This window comes from Gekko japonicus, unplaced genomic scaffold, assembly GCF_001447785.1.
Source record: "Gekko japonicus isolate JY-2015 unplaced genomic scaffold, Gekko_japonicus_V1.1 scaffold1183, whole genome shotgun sequence".
In the NCBI taxonomy this organism is placed as follows: domain Eukaryota; kingdom Metazoa; phylum Chordata; class Lepidosauria; order Squamata; family Gekkonidae; genus Gekko; species Gekko japonicus.
In genome coordinates, this window is record NW_015167574.1 from 430,326 (window position 1) to 453,366 (window position 23,041).

A 23,041-nucleotide genomic window follows, 5' to 3' on the forward strand; every position below is an offset into this window, starting at 1 on the left:
TTATGTTACAAAGTACAGTGAGAACATTTATACTAATTGACAAACAATGAACGAGGCAGTGGACGAAGACGGGTTGCCAGGTCTTACCTGTCTGGCGGGGGGGGGGGGGGCTCCAGCCCGGGATCCTGGTCACCAAATGCTAGAGTGTCCCCTGTGTGATGTGCCCAGTGTGATGATGTCACTTATGGGTGACATTAGCACTTTGGGTACGTCGGGGCTCCCCCATAGGTCAGCTGGATGCTGGTGGATTGGGGCCCCTGAAAGTGGGAAAACTCCCACCCCCATCGGGGGGATGGCAACCCTAATGAAGATCTATCACATACTCTCTAGCCAGAGTTTAATTCTATGGTTTTCAGACTTTTTTCTTTCCATGTCAATGTTGACTAAGGGACCTCTACCGCACAAGCTCAATGTTGTGGATTTGGGTCCCATTCTAGGATGCAAATTCTGGCCTGCTTGAGCCTCACTATTTCCCACTGTGGACTGAATGTGTTTCCAAGAGCATATGTAACCTTTCATTGCAGCTGAACATTGATGGGGACATTAGGAGTAGAGAGACAAGGTGTCTGGTTAAGTAAGCAAACCATCTCTCTGGACCTTAATATAGAACACACTGTGCAGATTTAGAAAATCAGATCAGGTTTTTGCCTCCAGTTTTGTCTGAGCAAAACACTCTAAAGCTAAGAAAATGGGGTGTATCTGTAGTTTTAAAAATGTCTCAGATTTACTGCACCCAGGTTAAAGTTTTCAGGTTGGTCAACAAGTAAATGGCATGTACAAAAACTTTAAAGTGTCTCAGATGCAATGGTCAAACAAGGCTAAAGTCCGTCTCAGTGGCTACCGCTTTGGAAATGGAGAAGAGTTAGAAGCTTGTTTACGAAGCTTTCATAAAGAGAAAACTCAGCTACAGGTGTGAAATATTAGTTCTACAATATAGGGAAGGCTATAGAACAAAAGACTACAGACCAATTTAATTGAAAGGTTTGCTGTGCATAATTTCAAGAGCTTAGCAAACTTGGAATCAGAGTATTTGCTTTTATACCATTCATAGAACTTTTTAGGAGTTCAGCAGACACCTATTTTTCCAATACAGGAATCATGTCTGAGCAAATAGAAAACTGGGGGAACCTGCACTGCCTTGGCCAAAACACAAGACTGCTGATTCACAGGAAGAAACCATTTTGTAATCTAATAAATTGTACAGCACTGCACCTGCCATTTTCTTCCAAAAACAGCCATCATACAGTTCTGTAGGTGCATGCGCGCTCATGGTCTTAAAGGGGAGGGCAGAAGAGGTTCTGCAGGGACAGTGTCATGGGTGGTCACTTTCCGTGTGGCCCAACAAGGAGTGTTGGACCATTGCTGGAACAAAGCCATTGGCATAAGGCCTGCCACCACAGGAAGGTTCGACTGGTAGCTGAAAGTGCTGCAGAGCAGATGTGGTCAATTTCAGAAGGCATGGTCCTATGAAGCCTTGCTAGAGCCATCCAGATCTCTGCCACCCTGGGTGAATATTTGGATATGCAAATCAGGGGCTTGAACTGCAAACCGTAGCAACTAGGCAACGTCAGCTGCCCCCGACACTAGTGATGGGCACCGTCAAAGATATACGCATCACCGCAGATGGCCCTCCAGCAGCCTCTTGGTATGACCATCCCTCACTATGGGAAGAAACACTTCCAGGTGCTCAGGAGCCACAATTAAAGATGCTGCCAGCCCCTCAATCCATTGTTGCCCTCTGGAAAACCCTTCCCACCACTCATGACAGCTCTCCAGCTACTCCCGCTCAACTGGTGCTCACATGGAGGAAAGGGTGGGTGGGATGGGCTGTGCTGTGCTGGATACGGGCCCCATGCCTGGGGACCCAGCAAGGAGCTAGAAGATCGCCAGCGCTGTCGCAGGCACCGTCCACAAAGTGTCCCTGACGTACCTGGACAGGCCAAGGGGCCAAACAGCCCGCAACACAGATGGGCAAGCAAGATCTCAGCCATGAGAGCTGTCAGGGCCGGGCGGTGGAATCCAGGCCACTGCAACAGCTTCACCCCGGGCCTGATGCTAAGCATCGAGATTTATATCTGGGGGTGGGGCAATGGGAGCCAGGCTATCATAGGGAGCAAGCCTGACAGGCTGGAGAGTCTGAGGCAGCCAGAGAAGAGGGCCGGTGAAGGAATCACCTCCCTCAACCATTTACTCAGCCATGAGAGCTGTCAGGGCCGGGCAGTGGGATCCAGGCCACTGCAACAGCTTCACCCGGGGCCTGATGCTAAGCATCGAGATTTAGATCTGGGGGTGGGGCGATGGGAGCCAGGCTATAATAGGGAGCAAGCCCGACAGGCTGGAGGCAGCCAGAGAAGAGGGCTGGTGAAGGAATCACCTCCCTCAACCATTTCTGAGGCCGTGGGCTAGCCCCAAAGGGGGGGGAAGAGCAAGGCCAGGACCTCCATGATGGTGATGGGAGGGGCCAGCCCACGGACAGAGGAGGAAGCACAAAAGGAATTCAAGCCTTAGTTATCAAAGTGTCAGCATTTTTATTATGATATTCCATTGCACTTCATAATTATAACTGTTTCACTCAGTATTTAGTTAATAAAGAATGACAATGTCATATTCACAAATAAGTTTTATTGCTCTGGTATATTACACCTTGTTCAGACATTAGTCTTACCGGTATTAGGGAGATACCAACTCACACATTTGGGGGTCCATGCCACCAAACAGAAAGAGTCTCTGCTAAGGTCATTCACTGAACTGGGCCTTAAATAACTAATTTCAGGTTTAATATTCTGGCTGCGTTGACTCAGTTTGTGCATTACGCTATATCATGGTTTATGCAGTCCACCACTTAGAAGCCAAACCACAGTTTGAATTCACACAAGCAAACCTTGGGGTTTACAACTGCTTGGTCTCTAGATATCACACCAAGTCATAGCCAGTGCAAACTACAATCTTGCAAAATCAGTTCTACCCATGAGTTTGGATCCTATGTAGAGTGAGCAGAGCATCACTTTCAGAAGTGAACTTTCCCCCCATCTTCCTGGAGCTGCTGAGACAAAAAGTGAGGGACAAAGGGGAAGGACTTTGCCACAGGGAGGAAGAAACAGCAAAACTCGGCCCTCCTTTTCCACTGTGGGAAGTATGGTCTACCCCATGGTTTCAAATTCTGGTTTGTTTACCAACTGCCATCAGCTGCCAAATGAGACATCACAGCAAACCACACAAAGGCTTCCCCCAGGAGCATTTGTTGCTGCTTGAAACACATATGGAGTCGCTACCAGCTGTACAGAAAAATGCTCATCCATTTTTCATTCAGTGCCATACTCTGTTAATTTTGGGCCTTCCTCCTGAATGAAATGCATTAGTTACTGTGGAAATAGTGTTACCACTATTATAGGGAGAGCTCCGCAAAATATTTAATCTGTTGTAAAATCATTTTACATACACACTTGAAAAAAGGAAGAACTCAAAACAACATGTTTACTTGGTTATACATGAACTAATCAGAATCGCTGCAGTGCTGCATTCTAACAAACCCTTTTTCATGCACTACAGAAAATTTCCATTGTACTAAGGACAAGGTTTCATTCTGCTCAGTCTCCCCCCAGTATTCGTCACTCCTAGTAAATTAGGTTTCACATATGGATGGGCTTGGCTCCCCAGCAGGCAAGGAGGAGGGAAGCCAGACTTAAGTCCATATAGCTTGACGGGAAATCCTGAAAGAAGACCCCCCCCCCAAGCTCTAAAAATACTCCATCAAAGGATGACATGTCTGCCATGAGAGACTATCCCTGCCAGCAGAAAACTACTACTAATCCATTCGGCATGAGAACAAGTATAGTTTCAGTACACCATAATTCACAGGATAGATTACAAAATTTAGGCAGGCAGTATGGATAATTACTGCCTTTTTTTATTTTGTCCCCCCCCCCCCCATTACAGTAATTTGTGTCAGACTTTTGTGGCTTTTCCAGCAAAGACCCCTGAATATTAACTTTTGAGAAGAAAAGTAGCTCTTCTTGACCTGAATTCTGCAACACCTGCCAGGCCCTCCTGCTGAGCTCTCCTCCCAAGCAGTTTAAGGAATGAATGTCAATCTGCAGTTAGCTGGGGAAGAAGAGTCATATAGGATTATGCCAGTTAGTGTACAATTAGGTGTGTGCAGGGGGAAAAAAGGTATTTTTCGGGTTCGGGTATACCAAACCTGAAAAATATCAGTTTTTCCCCGCATCCCAATATCAGTATGATATTGAGATTCAGGAAATAATTGGGATTGCTGAATTTATTTGGCTCCATTATACCCTAAAGGGAATCGATCCCCAAGCCGTACCACATGCCAGTGAATACCCTGTTTTCCCGAAAATAAGACCTACCCCCAAAATAAGCCCTAGCAGGATTTCTATGCATTTGTGGTATAAGCCCTAGTGTGTCTTCTTGAGAAAAAATAAATATAAGACAGTGTCTTATTTTCGGGGAAACATGGTAAGCGGCCCCAAACGAGTTGTCGTTCCCTTTAAATGACTTTTACAAACACTCCAAAGCGGCTGGGGAGTTCACCCAGAAGTGAGCCACTTCTAGGTGAGCTTGCTGCTTCGGTATAGGTTTAGCTACCCAAATAAAAGCTGATTTTATTTTTATTTTTTGCTTCTCTTTGGGCTCAGCTATTTTGTAGCCAATCAGATTCCCTAATCTGAAATTGGCTTAATAAATACCAAAAAAATACTGTTAAGGTATTTTTTGGGTATTTATTTGGCTCTGTTTTTACCCAGTTCACACCCTTATGTACAATAACTCAACAAATGCTACAGAATAGGTCATACTTATGCAAATATTAACTGCCAAATTTCCCCTAATAGCACATGGGCAAAGGTAAAAAAACAGCATGATACCTCACACTGAGATTCCACTTGTTAAAAAGGAGTGCCCTGCCAGAAAATGACGATGCATTCAGTTCCATCAACAGCTCTACCTGCGGCAAAAAAATTATAAGATGTTTAAATGGGGTGAACATATGAATCTCCCTTGAATCAGACCATTGATTCATCAATGTCAGTATTGGACGGGTATCTGGGAGTGAAAAGATACCACACAGATAAATGAAACCCCAGAATCATAACTGATCAGAGTAGAAAGAATACTTGAAGATTTTAGTTCAAATAATGGAATAACCGGTGCCCATTCCAAATGCCTAGCATGATTTCTTTAATTCAATTAATGCACATTACAAACAGGAAGGAATCCGTTCTTCAAATGGCAAGTAATGGAGACAGAATGAATCTGAGGATCACACAGGTGAAGTGTGAACCAGCAGGACTGGTAATATGTACTCCAGGCTAGAGCAACAAAAAGGCTTTCCAGCAGCCGAGGACTCAATGCATCTCCAAACTTTACTAAAAGTTTGTGAAGCTACAGTAATACTCTTACAGACTGTTGCAAAGCATTAAAGTATCACCAGTTAAAGATGAGATGCTAGAGATGAATGTACAAAAAAGACTGGCGCTCTCCATGCTGGTGAAACAATGCAAAAGGTGGATCAGAAAACAGGGACCCCACCTTACAGGTGTTCACTTAGTAATTTTTTCAATAGCTAAAGCTTCAGACATTCACATGGCTTAGACATCTGCATCACTGAAGTCCAAGTACTTCTTTTAGTATTTCAAGGTGATAAAAATTTCCAAAGTCTTCAGACTAAAAAGACACGCAACTCAAACAAACATTTTATAACTTATACTGCAGAACTTTCTTAGAATGTAAGTTACCACATTATACTGTTCAAGGACCTTTTGTGAACACCACACACATTTAAATGTGCACATGTTGATAGAGGTATAAAAGCATGTATTTGCTGGGTCTTGTTCATGGTGTTTTAAAATAGCAGATTTTGGGGAACACATTTAACTATTTTTTTCCTTATCTTTGACCCCTAGGTATGAGCTTTTGAGAGTCAAAGCTCCCTTTGTCAGAAGGGACCCTTGATCAACACGATTACTCTCTGGAACGAATTACTTGAAGACATCTAACATTCTGGCAAAGTTTAACCAAAAAACAAAAAAACCCGCTAAAAGCTTTCAAAGCTGAGATTTAAAGTACAAAAAAGCAGCTATTAATTTGTATTCTGTGTTATATATAAATGTATAATTAAAATGCAGCCATTACCACCAACCTTGCTTCAGAAATGCATCAACTTGGATTCCACTAAAAATTTCTGCTGAAAGAATAATTTCCATAGGCAGAGTATGACTTTCTCACCTCTCCCGTCAGTGAAAATCCCATGTGGGATCCAAACCATCTGCTGCTGTACAATTTAGACTATATCACCTGCTAGAAAATAGAATGAAGCAAAGAATTCAACTCTGTTTGGATTCATCAAGGTGACATTCCACATAATTATTGTCTCCTAAATCTTTGTGTTATCAGAGACTACCTTTGTCATGTTATGAATTTTATCTTTGTTACTGATAATCATAAAAATGTCAAAAACTTGTTCAATGTAATTGCTCATATTAAGAACTGTAATTAAAGACAGTACATAACAAGATGTTTTAATTATTTTTATTCCTCATTAAATAAACTTTCTTTGGCTCAGCCAGTTGAACTGTGCTCTAGCACATGTCAGCAGTTTCATATGAAACCTGGAGAGGGCAGAACGAACCACACTAATTAAACACACAACAATTTAGTCTTTTACAATAGTCAACATTACAGAGACACATCTGCAACCACTGTGAATGAATGAATGACTCAGACAAGCGCATCTTTAACAAATGTGCCACAAACATGAAAAACACACACAATGAGACAACATTTGATAAAGTCCTTTTTAATGGAAAATGTAAAACCCCTTTCAACTTTCAATGTACAAAGCATGTGTAACACTTGCACTTTTAACAAATTAAAGCAAGCCAATGTTTTAAAAAAATACATCATTGAATGTATATATGTATATATTTACATAGCATATTAAGTTTAATATTTAGCTTTAAAAGTTCACATAAATTTTACCAAAATGAGACAAATTTTAAATAAATTACACCTTTTTGAAAACGTTTCATTGTACACTGAATAGCTTCAATAAAATACTGAAGAGTCTGTCATATCTATTTTATATACTTTTATATTGTACAAAGTTTACAATTATTTGGCAGTAAATTTTCAGATCATGACATGACTGCTGTGCGGATTCAGCAATATCCCAAATGCAGGCAATAGCTGGTGTTTGTGTCCTACTCACAGTAACTGTCTCAATGTAGTGAAAAATATCCAAGTTATTTTAACCAAACTGTACAAATCACATTTACATTCAATCAACAATAGAGCATAGAATTTTTTTCCAAAAATAAATACATCTTAAATCTTTGACATTTTGCAAATTTCATTTACACTATGATACATAAAAGCAGAATGCTGCTTAGGGTTTTCTATTTCTAAAAAATCCCCCAAGTTTAAATAACAGCAGCTGTTATCAGAAGCTGTTCTGTTGCAGTGTCAGTAGCAAGTAAATACAATGGACATACTTTCTTGGCACTGATGGTGCGTGCAGCTTATATTAGTGAGTAGACTATCATAAAAAAATAACCTGACACAAAAAGGAGGAGCGCACACACTTAGTTTTCTTCCATATCTTCTGTTTCCTGTTCGTGTATCTTCAAAGCTCTCACCATTTCCTTAACTGCATGATACAAGATATTTTTAACCTGTAAAAGCAAGTTCAGCAATTTAAGCAATGGACACAGCTTCTGATAATGTAGAAAGGTTTTGGGGAGGGAGAGTGAAGAGAAAGATGTTGGCCGGGTTCATACACGCGCTTTTGCATCCAATAAAAAAGGCACACAGGTCTTGAGCTCACAGACTCCTTCAACCTGCTCTTGTTGAGGAGAAAGTAATCATGAGCACAATACTGTTTGGATCCTGCTGTTCCATCAGTGCTTCCATATTCTTCCAGGGTAAGAAGTCTTCTGCTGATTCAAGATGGAGCATCTTGCACCAGCACAAAGTGTCTTACACTGGAGGAACTGGCAGGTGCTGATAGAACGACGTAGCAAGTTCCAGCCCCAGGTATACCTAAATGGATATAGGACTACAGGCAGCAAGTTCATCAGGCGATCTCAAGTAGAAAGAAACCAGTACTGTAGCTTGTACTAGGGAGAGTGGGGCTTGAGAGAACACACACAAGTCCAAGATGTGTGCCTCTTGTACTGTGTATAGAAGTGTTCACATAGCCACCAATATGAAACTATCACAGCTGAAAGGAATTCCAACTGTCACATATTCATTAACATTTACTCCACATGAACATCAGCAAACACCACTGAATTACGATGAGGACTCATTTGTTACCTGCAGTTTATCATCATAATTGATTTCTTCCTTCGATAGCCTCAGTTCTTGCGTTAAATGAAATGACTGCACAAGATGTTCTGGAGACACAAAGTCCTCAGTTACTTGAATGCAGCTATGAAAATTCTGTACCTGTGTAAACAAAACCCATGCTGAAGTATTCTTGGACAGGAAAGGATAAAAACAAATATGTACAACTGCCAGCTTCACCAGGATCATTAAGTCTCTGGTCTATATCCAACCACGTGGTTATGAAGATTTTAGAGTCCTCTTAAAGGGGGGGGGGGTCCCACAGATTTCCAAGTCTCACTCCAACCCATGCAACCCGAAATAATTTTGTTCCTGGGAATCAGCAGGCCCTCAGAAACAGCACAGCAGATTCCTGGTGTTGTAGGGCCTATGTGAATTAACAGTGACAGAGGATAGGAGCTGTACTGAGGAGGAAGGGGGTGACATCGCTCACTTTTCTCTTCCCTCTTGTCAGAGCAGCCCCCTAACCTGAGTGGCTGTTCTCTTCTATAAAGGTACTGTGACCCCAGGAATCAACATTCCAAGGGCCAGAAACAGCTGCTGTGTGCAGGGGAATACACAAAAGTCCCTCAATACTTGCACCAATGGATTTGGTGCACTTCTCTATATGAGTTTTTAAAAATGACAGCCAGAAGTACACAACTGTGATTGGGAAAAAATCTGTAAACTTCCATTGCAGGTTGGATCCAGGCAAAACTAGCTATTTCCACTGATTCTCCCTTCCTGCTGCAGAGCCCCTCCTGTCATTCCTCAGGACCCCTACCTTCCAAGAGGAGCACGTTGTGGCAATTGGTGGGCTACAGTGGGAGCAGAGAGGCAGGAAAGTTCCACTCTGCCACTGGAAAAGCTAAGCTGGATCCAACCTTGCATCTCTGTCCCAGGACATGGGACGGAGACTGCACTGGTGGCCCTTACTGACGACCTCTGGAGAAATCTGGATCGGGGCGGGTTGGCAGTACTGTTGTTGCTCGACTTGTCGGCTGTGTTCGACACAGTCGACCATCAATTGCTGACCTACCGCCTCGCCGATGTGGGGATACAGGGGCTTGCCTTGCAGTGGCTCGCTTCTTTTCTCCAAGATCGGGGACAGAGGGTGAACAGCAGTCCAGGAGACACCCACTGGAGTGTGGTGTGCCTCAGAGGGCAGTGCTTTCCTCGATGTTTAACATCTATATGCGTCCCCTCGCCCAGATTGCCTGGAGGTATGGGCTGGGGTGTCACCAGTACACTGATGACACCCAGCTCTATCTGATGTTGGGTGGCCGGTCGGACTCTAGTCCGGAAGATCTGGACCAGGCATTGCACGCCATGGCTGGTTGGCTCAGACTGAGCAGGCTGAAACAAAACCCGACAAAGACGAAGGTCCTGTGCCTGAGTTGGAGCGGTTTGGGGTTGGGGATCCTGCTCCCGACCTTCGATGGGGCACCACTGGTGCAAGTGCCGGAAGTTAGGAGTCTGGGAGTGCTCCTGAATCCCTCCTTAACTATGGAGGCCCAGGTGGCGGCCACTGCTAAGTCAGCCTTTTACCATCTCCGGCTGATGTGGCAGTTGGTTCCTCGACCGTGACGACCTGGCTACAGTGATCCATGCGACAGTCACCTTGAGACTAGACTACTGTACTGTCTCTACATGGGGCTGCCCTTGTCGCAAATTCGGAGGCTGCAGCTAGTGCAGAATGCCACGGCTAGGCTTTTGATGGGTCTCCCTAGATGGGAGCACATTGGGGCGGTGCTGCAGGCATTGCACTGGCTGTCAATAGCATACCGAATTCACTTCAAGGTGCTGGTACTTACCTTTAAAGCCCTATATGGCCAGGGTCCAACATACCTTTCCCCATACAGACCCAAGAGAGCACTTTGGTCGTGGTCAAAAAACCGTCTAACTATCCCAGACCCTAGAGATGCCAGGCTTGCTGCTACCAGGGCCAGGGCTTTTTTGGTGGCGGCTCCTACCTGGTGGAATGAGCTCTCGGAGGAGATCGGGGCCCTGTGGGGCCTGCAAGACAGAGCTCTTCTGCCAGGCTTTCAACTAGGAGCCGCCCACCACCCAACACCAACACCGCCCACCACTGATGTCACCAACTGCGTGGCGGTAGGTTGGCCCTTCAGGAGACCGAGATACAGCATTGCGGGAGGCGGAAATATCGTTAAAACAGGGCCCTAGTATCACTTCTGTTTGCACGCCATCTCTAACTGAATGAAGACTGAATATCACTATGAGCACTTTTTGGTATCAACTATATCTAAGTTAATTGTATAACTGTTTTATCTTGGCACATGGTGCTGCTAATTGTGAGCTGCCCTGAGCCCGCTTGCGGGGAGAGCGGGATATAAATCCAATACATCTTGATTTTATTGCACTGCACACAGCCCCTTAAAGATCCTAAAACCTATTTTTACAATTTTCAGGTCAGAACACACTGAGAACAGGAAGATTTTCAGTCAGTTTTGATCAGAAAGGGAACAAGCAAATTGGTCATCACCAGATTTTCCACCACAAACCATCCAACACAAAAGTTATACAAGTAGGCAGGGAAGATGGAAAGAGTTTTATTTGCTGATGATAAACAAAAATCTTCCTAGCTCTAAAAAATTATACTTTAACATACTAAAAGGGAGGTCAGACAATCTTTATGGCATCACAAAAGTGCTGTCGGTTACATCTTGTAACAGCCATCAGTAAAAAGAAAATCTATAACTGTACATTCATACTTGTCTTTTGGGAAAGCATGGCTTTACCTGATGGAGTGCTCCTGCTGGTAAAACAATAGCGTCACCAAGAAACTGGATGAGAGTGCAGGTTTTTACTCCATATTCTTCTAGAAGTCTTTGACGTAGTTTTTTGTTTATATACCAACTCTGGTCACGTATTGGGTCATGCTCTGGTAAAACGTCTAAACCTTGTTCTTTTGATATCTGTAATACAGTTGTGAAGTTGCATTATACACAAAACCTGTTTACCTAGTGAGGACAGTCGGCTCATAAAATCTATATTGCGTACAAAATTATAATTAAGATTCAGAATGCTCATTAGAATTCAGCAGAAGAGCAAGAGATGAGCCCAGTAGTACCTTAAAGACCTACAAGATTTCCAGGGTATAAGTCAAAGTTCCCTTCATAAGATATAAATAGGAATGCAGATTCCATAGCTTTTATATCAAGGGTGTTAAACCTGCGGCCCGTGGGCCGGAACTGGCCTGCCCAGGCCTTTAATCTAGCCCAGGAGTGGGGCTCTCTTCTCTCTTCCCCCTTCCCTGCCCATCCTCGCTTTTCTGGGCTTGAGCTGCCTTGGAGTATAAAGTGCAGAGGGCAGGGCTGCCTCTGACAGCAGGAAGCAGAGAGCGGGGCTGCCAAACTTCCCAGCCACCATTCCGGCCTTCGTAGTTCTCACAGGTACGAGCTGGGGGGAGGGTGTCCTTCTGCTGTGAAACTTGTGTTTCTTTTTTATTTTAAAAACTGCTTTGCAAAATCCCACTAATCCTCCACCTTTCCAATTTATGCAGGCATGTTTTAAGGGAGTGGGGAGGAAGGTTAGGGACTAAGCCAGAGTTAAAATATAGAGTTCTGCAAACTCAAGGGACTTCTGTTTTGCAGAATATATGATTTAAAACACACACACAAAACAACACACACACACACACACACCCTCCTAATGTAGGTCTCCAATGGAATAACTACTATAATATCTTTAATTGTGTTTTTCTGTGTCGCTTATAAAGTTTATCTCTCTGCTACCTGGCATTACATTTTGTGAAACACATGCCCCAGCCCGACAGCCCGATTTATGTCAAATCCAGCCCTCATAACTAATGAGTTCGACACCCCTGCCTTATATCGTGCATAATGGAAGGATATCCAAAATGTCTGTGCCTCATAACAATTCCTTGAGTTGTGCAAGGTCTGACTAATCATTTATTATCAAATGATATGTCAAGGCAACCAAACCCAGCTATATACCCCCTTTGATTTAGAAAAAAATACTTTTTCCTGGGGAACAATATTTTTGGATGATCCCTTTCTTACCTTCTACAAATATATAAATACACCTTTAAAATATTTCTGCAAGACACCCCTTGAGACTGAGTTATTATTTAAGAGGAAAAAGGGGAACTCCCTATTTTCAAACCATAATTACGCTAAGAACTACAGGTTTTTAAACAGGGAGACACTGAGTTGGATCACCAAAAAGACTATGTTGTCCAGAAAGGATAAAAATAATGTGGGATGGGGGGTATAATAAGGAGGGAATGGAAAAACTGGGTGGATCCAACCTACTGCCTTTTCTGATAAGCTTATCAAGTGTTTCCTTAGTGAGAAGATCTGTAATGGTGGATCAGCATCTCCTGATTATCCAACACTACCAATCATGCAATCATAATCACTGCTGCAGGTAATCTGGAGCTGTAGGGGAATGTCAGGTGCGTGCTAGGTCACATAGTTCAAACAGCACAACAATAAGACTGATAATGCCATGCAAACCCATTACCCCCAAAGGGTTTCCAGCAATGTTTACAGGCAGCAAAACAGACAAATGTGCAAAAAGTCTTATTATGAAAGGTTCAATTTCCTATTCAGAGTAAGCATCTACAGCCCCAGCACTGCTCAGTTTAAGGGGATTTATCTAGACTATTTTACACACACACCATAAGCACAATTTGTTCAGTTCTAATTAATATGCATCCATTATAAATCTAACCTTTTGTAGGAACTCCCTTATTTTCTCTGCATCCTTGCCAGCGTAAATATGCCACAAAGCACCAGGCAATTCACTTGAATCCTTCAGCCTTTTTCTTAGAAGATCATCCAAATCTTCTTCTTCAAACTTCTTTAGTACTCCTGAAAAGTTATAAATGTAATCATATTCCAGAGTTGGAGAAGACTAGCTCTGCATTGAACATTATGCCAGAAATGCCTCTTCCTTCCCTTGTATATATCACAAAAAGGCAGGGCATGAAAAAGAGGAGCAGCAACAGACAAATCTATATGCACTAGTTACAAATCTTAATGATGCCCATCTAAAACACACTAATATTATTAAAACCAAATGTACAGATCTTGCACAAGGTAATGGTGAATGGCATCAAATAACTTTATCACACAATAAACAGTCAATTTTTTTTGCAGTTCTGAATTGATCATTAAAGTGTCTTATGGATAATGTTGGGACAAGGACAAGTTCATGCAAAAATCCATAAGTACATAAATCTATACCTTATCATTGCCGCCCTGCAACAATAGTTGTCACCATCCCTCCCTTGTTCTATAAACACAGTAATTAAACAGAGCTTGCAGCCCAACTGCACCCAAGCACACAGTGAAAAAACAACCAGTTTTCATGCTGATTAATGTTTGGTTGGAAGTATCAAGAGGATATTATCCATATTTAATTTATAAGTATGCATAAATGATTATGCTTGTGCCAGTTTTGCTGTGGTGGCAATTCACATGGTTTTTTTTTAAACTTTACCTGATTTTGAGAGAACATTCCCTTTTGCTATGGCAACACTGACAAGGATGTTCACAACATCAGACACTTCAATATGGAGATTCGTAGTTCCTATATCGTGGTCTTTAGCAGCAGCTACACCTTTTTCAAAGATAATGTATAAAATATTGAAGAGCATTTAAGGCCTTCATCAATTTTCATGAACAGACCTGTAAAATGTTTTCTTGTGAAATTTATGGAACCTGAATTGGTTTTATATTTTTAAGTTAAGATTTAAATAGCTAATGAAATCACCCACATTTATAGACAAAAATTTATAAGAGAAAAAATCTGGTTCAGCAAAAAAAAAGAAGAGAGAGGGGAGATAGCAATTTTCTAAGTAGGATCAGGTGGCTTTCAAAATTAATTTGTGAGTTAAGAACAACTGAAAAACTTGATGTGAGGCATCTAGTTCTGTTTAGGAGGTATAACAATGTACTAACAACTGTGATAAAGAACTTTAGATTTCAAAAAGAGCTGATCAGTTTTAAGTCTTTTACAGGTCCAGTTGCTGGCTTGGGACTGTTATTACACTTTTTATCGTATCAGAAAACGAAACATCAGGATACATGCATTTCCCCCCTCTCATCTATTTGCAGCTCCCAGGTATGAAATGGCATTATGTTATCATGACCACATCCCATCCGCCAACTCACTCTTCTGCTGTCTCTGGGAACCTGTATTTCCTTGTTCTTCTCCTTCTGAACATGCCCATCTTTAATCATTCATTATTGCTTATCAAAACCTTTGTGTCTTTGGCAATGGCTGTCTTCAAGCCTATAGCCAAGATTTTTTTGCTTGTGAGGCATATTTTTTTCTTGTGGGGCAGACACAACATCAAATAAAAAATAAACATGAATTGCAGCTCTTCAAACCTGAATTGTATTTCACTCCCCTCTCATCAGCTGTTAGACCTAACAGCTATTCCTCAAGGAGTGAAAATGACCAGAAGGGGCAGGGCAGCCTCCCTTCTGCTGTGGGGAGGCTGGGGAAGGAATGGAAAGCTGCCCTGCTGCTTCTGGTCAGTTTCACTCCTTCAGGAATAGCTGTTGGGTCTAACAGCAGATTGGAGGGGAGTGAAATTGACCAAAAGTGGCAGGGCACCTTTCTTTTCCAATCCCCAGCCCCCTGCAGCAGCTGGGAGGCTGAGGAAGGAAAGGAAAGCTGTCCTGCTGCTTCTGGTCAGTTTCACTCCCCTCTGATCATTTGTTAAACCTGGAAGCTGATCCTCTGGAGTGAAACTAACCAAAAGCTGCAGGGCCACTTCCCTTTCTTTCCTGAGCCTCCCTGTTGCTGTTGGGCTAGGCACACTGGGGGGTGAGGGTGTCTGGCATCTTCAAGTGGTGCAGCAGGACGGGGGGGGGCTCGACCACCAAATGCCCCACTGTGGCTACAGGCCATGCTGTCTTTGGCTAAAAAGGGTGTGTGTGTTTTGTTTAAGAAGGATCCAGTCTCCTAGTCTACACAATTGTTACTGGAAATTTACTTACCGTATGCACTGCATAACCTGGGTCCTAGATCTGGGCGTACAAAAAACCCTGGCAAGTATGAAGCCAAATTATATTTTCCTTCTGGATTACAATACTCTGGCAATGGCAAACTTTTTAATAAATCTTCATATCTGAGGAAATAAGGTAAAAGTAACAGTGTGAATAAAATCTGAGGAAAAATAGACCCCCCCCCCAAAACAGAGTAACTGAGGGAAGACTCAATAAAAATGAATACCTTGCAGGCATCATGGTCTTGAAATCATCACCAGAAGGCAAGTCTTTTAACTTCAGTACAACTGGTTCCCCATATTTTATTTTTTGCCGCTCTGCAAACATACAAGCCAATGCATGTACTAAGCCATTATTACTACTAGATGTAAGAGTAACACGAGCATGCCTTCTACTTTGACTAACCACAACATATAGAAAATATTCTGGTTTTTAAATCTGTAAACAAAGGTGGCCATAGTAATGAGCAAGCACAATATTACTGCTGCAGGGAAAAAAACAGTTGGCAACAATTTATGGCATTAACATCTTCTGTTTTAAAACTGCTCTGTCAGTGCATATCACACTGCAGTTCACTTCCCTATTTAAACTGTGACAAGATGGAATAGATTCACATTTGGACACCTGCTTATCTGTCAATATTACATCTGAGGGCTGTTTTCTGCCACTGAGGGGGTGGTTTTCATTGTTTCCTCCCTTCCACTGCAGACCTCCACATCGGGGTCAGTGATATTTCTGGAATTCCCCAAACCCCACAGACAGTATTTCTGAATGGTAGTGCTGCGAGGTGGACTGGGGGAAGGGTTAATTTAAAGTAAGTGGATCAGACACATGCAAAGTTCATACTCAATTAAACGTTTTAGAGGCCTGTTTTACATTACTACATTAAGCTATTTAAAGACAGTTCTGGGCTCCCAGGCATGCTTCCCCTCCCTTGGACAGCCTGTTGATGTTTCCTGCCCAAACGGTCACATGATTAGGGAAGGGAGGACTCCTCCTTCAGTTTGCCATCTGCTGCTATGAGAGAGGTTACATGCACTGTCCAAAGTAGGGAAGGAGGGAGGGATGTGTACTTGCACAGAAGAACTCTCGATGAACAACAGTTACAGCTAAGTGCAACCCCGTTTTCATCATATATTTTTTTTCCGTTTTCATCATCATGGCTTCTGTACAGCCCCATATCGGAGAATAGCAAGTCCACTTGCCATGGAGGAGGGTATGAGCTGGACTAGCAGAAGAGTGACTGTAAAACTGCTTTCCCCACAGCTGCCTCGCTCCTGGAGTCAACGTCAACTGCGTAGTGCCAAATGAAGGTTGATGGTGTGGAACACGTAGCTGCCTTGGAAACATCTGCCAGCAGCAATCTGGCTGTGAAGGCAGCAGAAGACGCCTGTGCTCCTGCTGAATGTGTGACCACTCTAAGTGGACGTTCCCTCCCGGACTCTGTGTAAGCTAACCTCACTGCTGAAACCACACATCTAGACAAGGTCTGCGATGAGGCAGCCTTACCCTTGTTAAGGCATTTGAAACAGACAAATAGACTTCTGCCTTTTCTGAAATCATCCATCCTCTTCAGATAAAACAGTAAAGCGCTACAAACATCTAGTGTGTGAAGTGCTCTTTCAGCCCTGCCTGAGGGGGAAGGGAAGAAAACAGGGAGGTTGATGTCTTGGCTGATGTGGAATCTAGGTGGACCTTTAGGTAAGAATCCTATTTGTGGCCTTTGGACTACTTTATCAGGATGAAAATTAAGAAAAGGAGGGTCACAAGAGAGGGCACTAAGCTCACCCATCCTCTGTGCAGAAGTAATTGCTATCAGAAATGCCTCCTTGTAGGAAAGGAAAGACAAGTTAGTAGTAGCCAGTGGTTCAAACGATTTATCTGGAAGTTTTGAAAGGACCTGGGAAAGACTCCATTGGGGAACAGAGGTTAGCACTGGAGGAAACAAATTCCATAAGCTCTTCATAAACTGCTTAGACATAGGGTTAGAAAACGCTGTATAGCCTTCATCCAAAGTATGCTAAGTCTTCAGTGGCGAAGTTGAGAGGCCAGTATACCTCAACATTAGTTAAGTACTCAAAGCATCAAAACCATGTCTGCGTGCCCAGGTCTGAAACCTTTTCCACTTATACTCGTAACGGCGGCATGTGGAAGGGTCTACGTGAAGCAGAGAAAACCTGACATCCTTGACACCAATGGTTATGGGGCTGGATTAGCTATGCTGTTAGATGGAGGGACCTGATCCCTGGATGGTGAATGGGTCCTAATTTCAACAGATCTTCGGATCGAGGTAGGGACATATGAGTGGAAACCATGTCTTTCTGGGCCAAAATGGGGCTATGAGGATGGCAAGGGTGTTATCCATTTGGAACTTTACCAGGACCTTGTGAAGGAGAGAAAATGGAGGTAAAGCATAGAATAAGCATCCACCCCACTATAACTGGAATGCATTCCTAATAGAATTGGGGTATGATGCAACCCTGGAGCAGAACAAAGGGCATCTGGCATTGTCTGATGAGGCAAAGAGGTCCACCTCCAGAGTCCCCACTGCTTGAATATTGGGGTGAGGCAGTCATCCCTCAGGGATCACTCGTGAGTTACAGAGGCGACCCTGCTTAGCATATCGGCTAGCGAGTTTTGAACCCCAGCTATGTGTATTGCAGATAGGTGTACATGGTGTGTTATAGCCCATTACCAAATCCTGGTTGCTTCCCTGCAAAGTGTAAGGGAACCTGTTTCCCCCTGCTTGTTGACACAGAACTTTGCAGTACTGTTGTCAATGGTAATGAGAACATGGCAACCATGCACAGCATCTGGGGGGGAAAAATCAGAGCATACCTCATAGCCTTGAGTTCCAACACATTTATGTGTAATGTAACTTCATAGCTAGACCACCAACCACTTACAGTTAGGTCTCCAGTATGTGCACCCCATCCCAAGAGGTATGCATCTGTAAAAATTTGCAGAGGAGACGACCCCAATTGAACCCCTTTGAGGAGGTGTGATGGATCAGTCCACCATTGCAATGAGCGGAGAACTGGTCTAGGGATGGAGAATTTGTCCCACTGTGAGTCAAGTTGGTGGGAAAAAAAAAAAAACAACTAATTTTGTAAAGGCCTCATAAAGAGCCTGGCAAAAGGAGTAACTACAGTCATAGCTGCCATGTACCCCAGAAACCTTTTAATATTTTTTGCTGTCTGAAACCTATGTGTAAGGAGTGTATTGCTCTCTTTGAGGGAAGGTAAGCTTTACCATCCACCAAACTAAGCCTAGCACCAATGAATTCTATGGTCTGGGTAGGCTGCAAGTGAGACTTTTCTAAGTTAACAATGAACCCCAGATTATTTAGCACCAGATCTACATTGGCAGAGAGGGTTTCAGGAGATCCAGTGATGTTGGTCAGCATCATCCATCCTGCTATGAGATCAAGAGGATTCCAATGGAGGTCCCGTGGGTAGAAAATGGGAAGGATCCCATGCAGCCCCAGGAACTGGGAACATCATTGGGTAGTTCATCCATGGGTTAATGGGACATAATTAGTCTACAGAATCATGACATCTCTTCTTATGAGCTGGGGGCTTCTCTGGCTGGATCTCAAGGACACTGTCATCCAAAATCAATGACGAAGCTCAGTAATGAGTCGAAGAAGCCGGGGAGTCTGACATCAAAGATATGTCAACACTGATTGGTGACGGGGATCAGTCGAGGTGGTTGCACTGTCTCTGGCATTGGCACTCAGTCCCGAGACAGCCATCAATGCTGATGATGGGCGGGAGTTGATTGTTGACCCTGGAATGAGTTAAGCTGCTGAGGCAGCAATGCTGGTGATTGTTAGCACCAGGGCAGCGTTTCACAGTCCAAGGATGGAGATCTCGCAGCGATTATGCTTTTACTTCTTTTTTGCCTTTTTGATGGGTTGTTCAGATAAAGACCCCATCACAGTGGTAGATTCAGTGGGCTGAGTAGCTGGGGTCGGCAGAGATGTCAGCAAGGGGGCCCTTCCCAAAGACTCAGCCACTGTTGATATACTAACTGTTGGGGGAGGGTGGCCTTGAACACCTTCTCCCACAGGGCCACTTTAAGATGAACCGCTACCGCTCTACCTTCCCTTGCCTTGGCGGTTGAGCCGACAAGCAGAGCAAGTTGAAGGGTTGTGTCCTTCACCAAGGCACAACAAACAAGCAGAATGTTCATCATTTTGGGCCATTTTGGCTCCAAAATCAGAACACTTCTTAAAAAGTGCCATAGCTTCAGTGCATTGAGGTAGAATCTCGAGGGTTTAATAATATATATTTTAGTATTATTGCTTTTCATCAGAGTCCAGAGACTGCTATTATGAACAATAAACAAGAGAGAGCAGTTTGGTGTAGTGGTTAAACGTGCGGACTCTAATCTGGGAGAACCGGGTTTGATTCCCCACTCCTCCACTTACACCTGCTGGATGTCCTTGGGCAAGCCATAGTTCTGGCTCAGCTTTTCTTGAAAAAGAGCAATTTCTGTCAGAGCTCTCTCAGCCCCACCTCTCTCAGCCCCAATCTCTTATCTTCTTCTTTGGGTATATCAACAGAGGCGTAAAATTCAAATCACAAGATCTCACAGTTCTGCTGTACACCACATTGGTCAGGCTGCACATGGAGTATTGTGTGCAGTTCTGGAGGCCTCACTTCAAAAAGGATGTGGACAGAATGGAGTGGGTGCAGAGGAGAGTGACTAGGATGATCCAGGGCCTGGAGACCAAGCCCTATGAGAAAAGGCTGAGGGACTTGGGAATGTTTAGTCTGGAGAAGAGGTGGTTGAGGGGGGACATAATTGCTCTCCTTAAATATTTGAAGGGCTGCCACTTAGAGGAGGGCAGGGAGCTGTTCCTGTTGGCAGCAGTGGATAGAACTCGCAAGAATGGGTTTAAATTAAGGGCAGGAAGGTACCAGCTGGATATTAGGAAAAACTTTTTGACAGAGTTGTGCAACAGTGGAGTCAGCTGCCTAGGGAGGTGGTGAGCTCCACCTCACTGGCAGCGGCTTACAAACTCCTTTCCCTTCCCCTCCCCACAACAGACACCCTGTGAGGGAGGTGGGGCTCTGAGAGAGCTCTTGATAGAAACTGCTCTTTTTCAAGAACAGCTGTACCAGAGCTACGGCTTGCCCAAGGTCATCCAGCCAGGTGCAAGTGGAGGAGTGGGGAATCAAACCTGGTTCTCCCAGATTAGAGTCCGGGGACTTAACCACTACACCAAACTAGATGGCCTGTATGGCCCCTTCCAACTCTGTGATTCTATGATTCTATTCTACAATTTATGTAGTCTTTGTTTTTTTGTTCTTAGGCCAAAAAGCAACAGCTTGCTGAAGAATGTCCTCTCTTCATGGTGGGAAGATGAGAACTGAGGGAGGAGTGCTTCCTTCCCTGATCAAGTGACCTTTTGGGTGGGAAACTTCAACAAGCTTTACAAGGGACGGGAGCACTCCTGGGAGCCTAGAATTTTCTTTAAATAGCTTGCTATCTCCTCTCCATGCTAGGCCTGCTAAACTGCAGTCCCATGTGGGACTGCACAGAATCAACGACAATGAATTTTGGCTTAATAATGCTGCACGTTATTTCCCAATTTTCCATTAAACCTCAGGAAAACCTAGTATAAATGGAAGTTACCAGTACACTGTCTAAAATAAACTTTTACTGGGTCAACCCAGCAAATGCTAGAAATATCAGAGGTCTATGCATCCTGATGATATTTGATATTTCTGGTAGACAGACAGTACAGTTTATTTGAAACTGAAGAAAACATGCAAAACACAACATACTTGAAAATTCTTCAAAGCCATCCCAAAATTCCTTGACACTGCCACTTGAAGTAATACTGTCTTTGCAATTCAAGATATCAACTTTGAGATCACCAAAATCTGAACTAATTAAGTCTGCCTTCCACAAACTGGCATTCAACTTCTTGTGCACACCAGACACTAATGCAGGCTGCAAAGCAAAACAGAAAAGTGGCAATAAGAAAGAATACTTTAAAAACAAACTGGGACACAGAAGAAATCAGCTTTGAAATTACTTTTTGACATCTTGTATGTACAGTACTTTCCAATATTTCACATCAATAACTGCTAAACAGCATTCCAGTCATCTACATCATCATTTGTATCTGTGAGAATTTTCACTAAGCATGCACAACCTAAATTAACTCCTGCAACTTGTCTCAGTTCATAAGTTTTCTCATTACTTTATGATCTCATTTAATTGCAGCTGATTTGCAAATTGAGTTTACCTCAATTTAAACACTTGTAGCATGTTTTTCCCCTATATTTCTTTAAAAAGTTCAAATTCATCAGAGGAGGCAGAACAGATCCATTTCGATCTTCTGGTGTTCCCTATACCCAACAAGCTGCTCCTGAAGACTGCAAGACCCTTATGAACAGCATGCAGGGGGGGTGGGGGAGGTATCTCTCTAGCTTGAGTAGAAAATGGCAGGAAACAAGGACAAACCTTGTGTGATGAGAAGTGCTTTATGCATCTGCAAGAGCACATTTGAATGAAGGACAAATTTTACTGACGTTTAACAGGAACTACATAATTAGGTCCTACATAGAAAAGCAACTGATTTAGCAGAGTGCAAACATAGGATGTATAACAAGTATTAAGCACTCTATACATTCAACTTTCTAAATGGGAATGCAAAAGCACAGTTATTGGGGTACTATTTGCATGTATGTGCCTATAAAAGAGGTACCAACATAGTAAATCGTCATTCTAAAAGTGATAATTTAAAATGGTTCATACTTAGACTATTCATCAAATACTGAGATTATCTCAGTTATTATGATGTCATGATTTCAGCTTCTTTGCTGATCAAGATTGGTATGAGAATGCAGTGGTTGGCCACTATTTTCAATACAGATCAAGGTAATATTTTCCTGGTTGGATGAGGGCAAGGGGATGGGGAAATCCTTTCCTTCCTCTCTCTATTGCTGTTAAATTGCCTACCATGCAGTCCTTTGTTAGCCCTTTTTAGGAAGCTAAAGCATACTTTTAATGCATACCTTCCCGTGTTTCCAACAGTCTCTGAATAGCTTCCAGCATTGCTGTTAAATTGCCTACCATGCATACTTTTAATGCATACCTTCCCATGTTTCCAACAGTCTCTGAATAGCTTCCAGTTGTTACAGTTTTTATGGTCTCGAAGCCACAAAACATGTTTGTCACAGATCCACGAATGTGGAACATCACTGTACAATATACTGCAGTCATCTGCAGTGAATTTTCTGTCATCCTTTGGCTCATCCTTCCCTTCAGATTTCACATTTATCTTTGGTGTTCTGTTTGGTGGAATCTTGTTTTCTACAACTGAAGCAATTATGTCATCAAGAATGTTTGGCATAGTCCTTCCACCTTTGCTATTCTATTGGAAAAATAAAATGAGGACAGTAATGCTTAGTTTTACTACTGGAAACATCATCACCAAGCTTGTACAAAAAGTTATTATGATAACAATTATAAACAGTGCATCCCAAAATAACTATAATACTATAATACTGACCATTAAAATACCATACAATATTCGATTAAAATACAACAATATCTAATAACGTAACTCCCAAATTGACCAACAAACCCCAAGGCCCCAGAAGCGCCTGTAGTACATGCTCAGATGGATCAGGAAGTACAACAGTACATCTGTATACAGACAAAGAGAAGTGGGGTGA

At 43.0% G+C, this 23,041-nt stretch overlaps 1 protein-coding gene across 1 annotated transcript in view; it reads right to left on the minus strand.

The window, feature by feature from the left end:
• Positions 1-7,408: 7,408 nt before the first annotated feature.
• Positions 7,409-23,041, minus strand: part of JMJD1C (jumonji domain containing 1C) — a 142,607-nt gene continuing 126,974 nt past the window's right edge. The window contains exons 17-25 of the mRNA XM_015413863.1: positions 22,459-22,737; positions 21,140-21,308; positions 15,571-15,661; positions 15,336-15,466; positions 13,828-13,947; positions 13,057-13,196; positions 11,100-11,276; positions 8,332-8,463; positions 7,409-7,688 (exon numbers count right to left, since the gene is read on the minus strand). Of these exons, the coding sequence (XP_015269349.1) occupies positions 7,599-7,688; positions 8,332-8,463; positions 11,100-11,276; positions 13,057-13,196; positions 13,828-13,947; positions 15,336-15,466; positions 15,571-15,661; positions 21,140-21,308; positions 22,459-22,737 (1,329 nt within the window). The 3' untranslated portion in view covers positions 7,409-7,598. The remainder of the gene's footprint in view (positions 7,689-8,331; positions 8,464-11,099; positions 11,277-13,056; positions 13,197-13,827; positions 13,948-15,335; positions 15,467-15,570; positions 15,662-21,139; positions 21,309-22,458; positions 22,738-23,041) is intronic.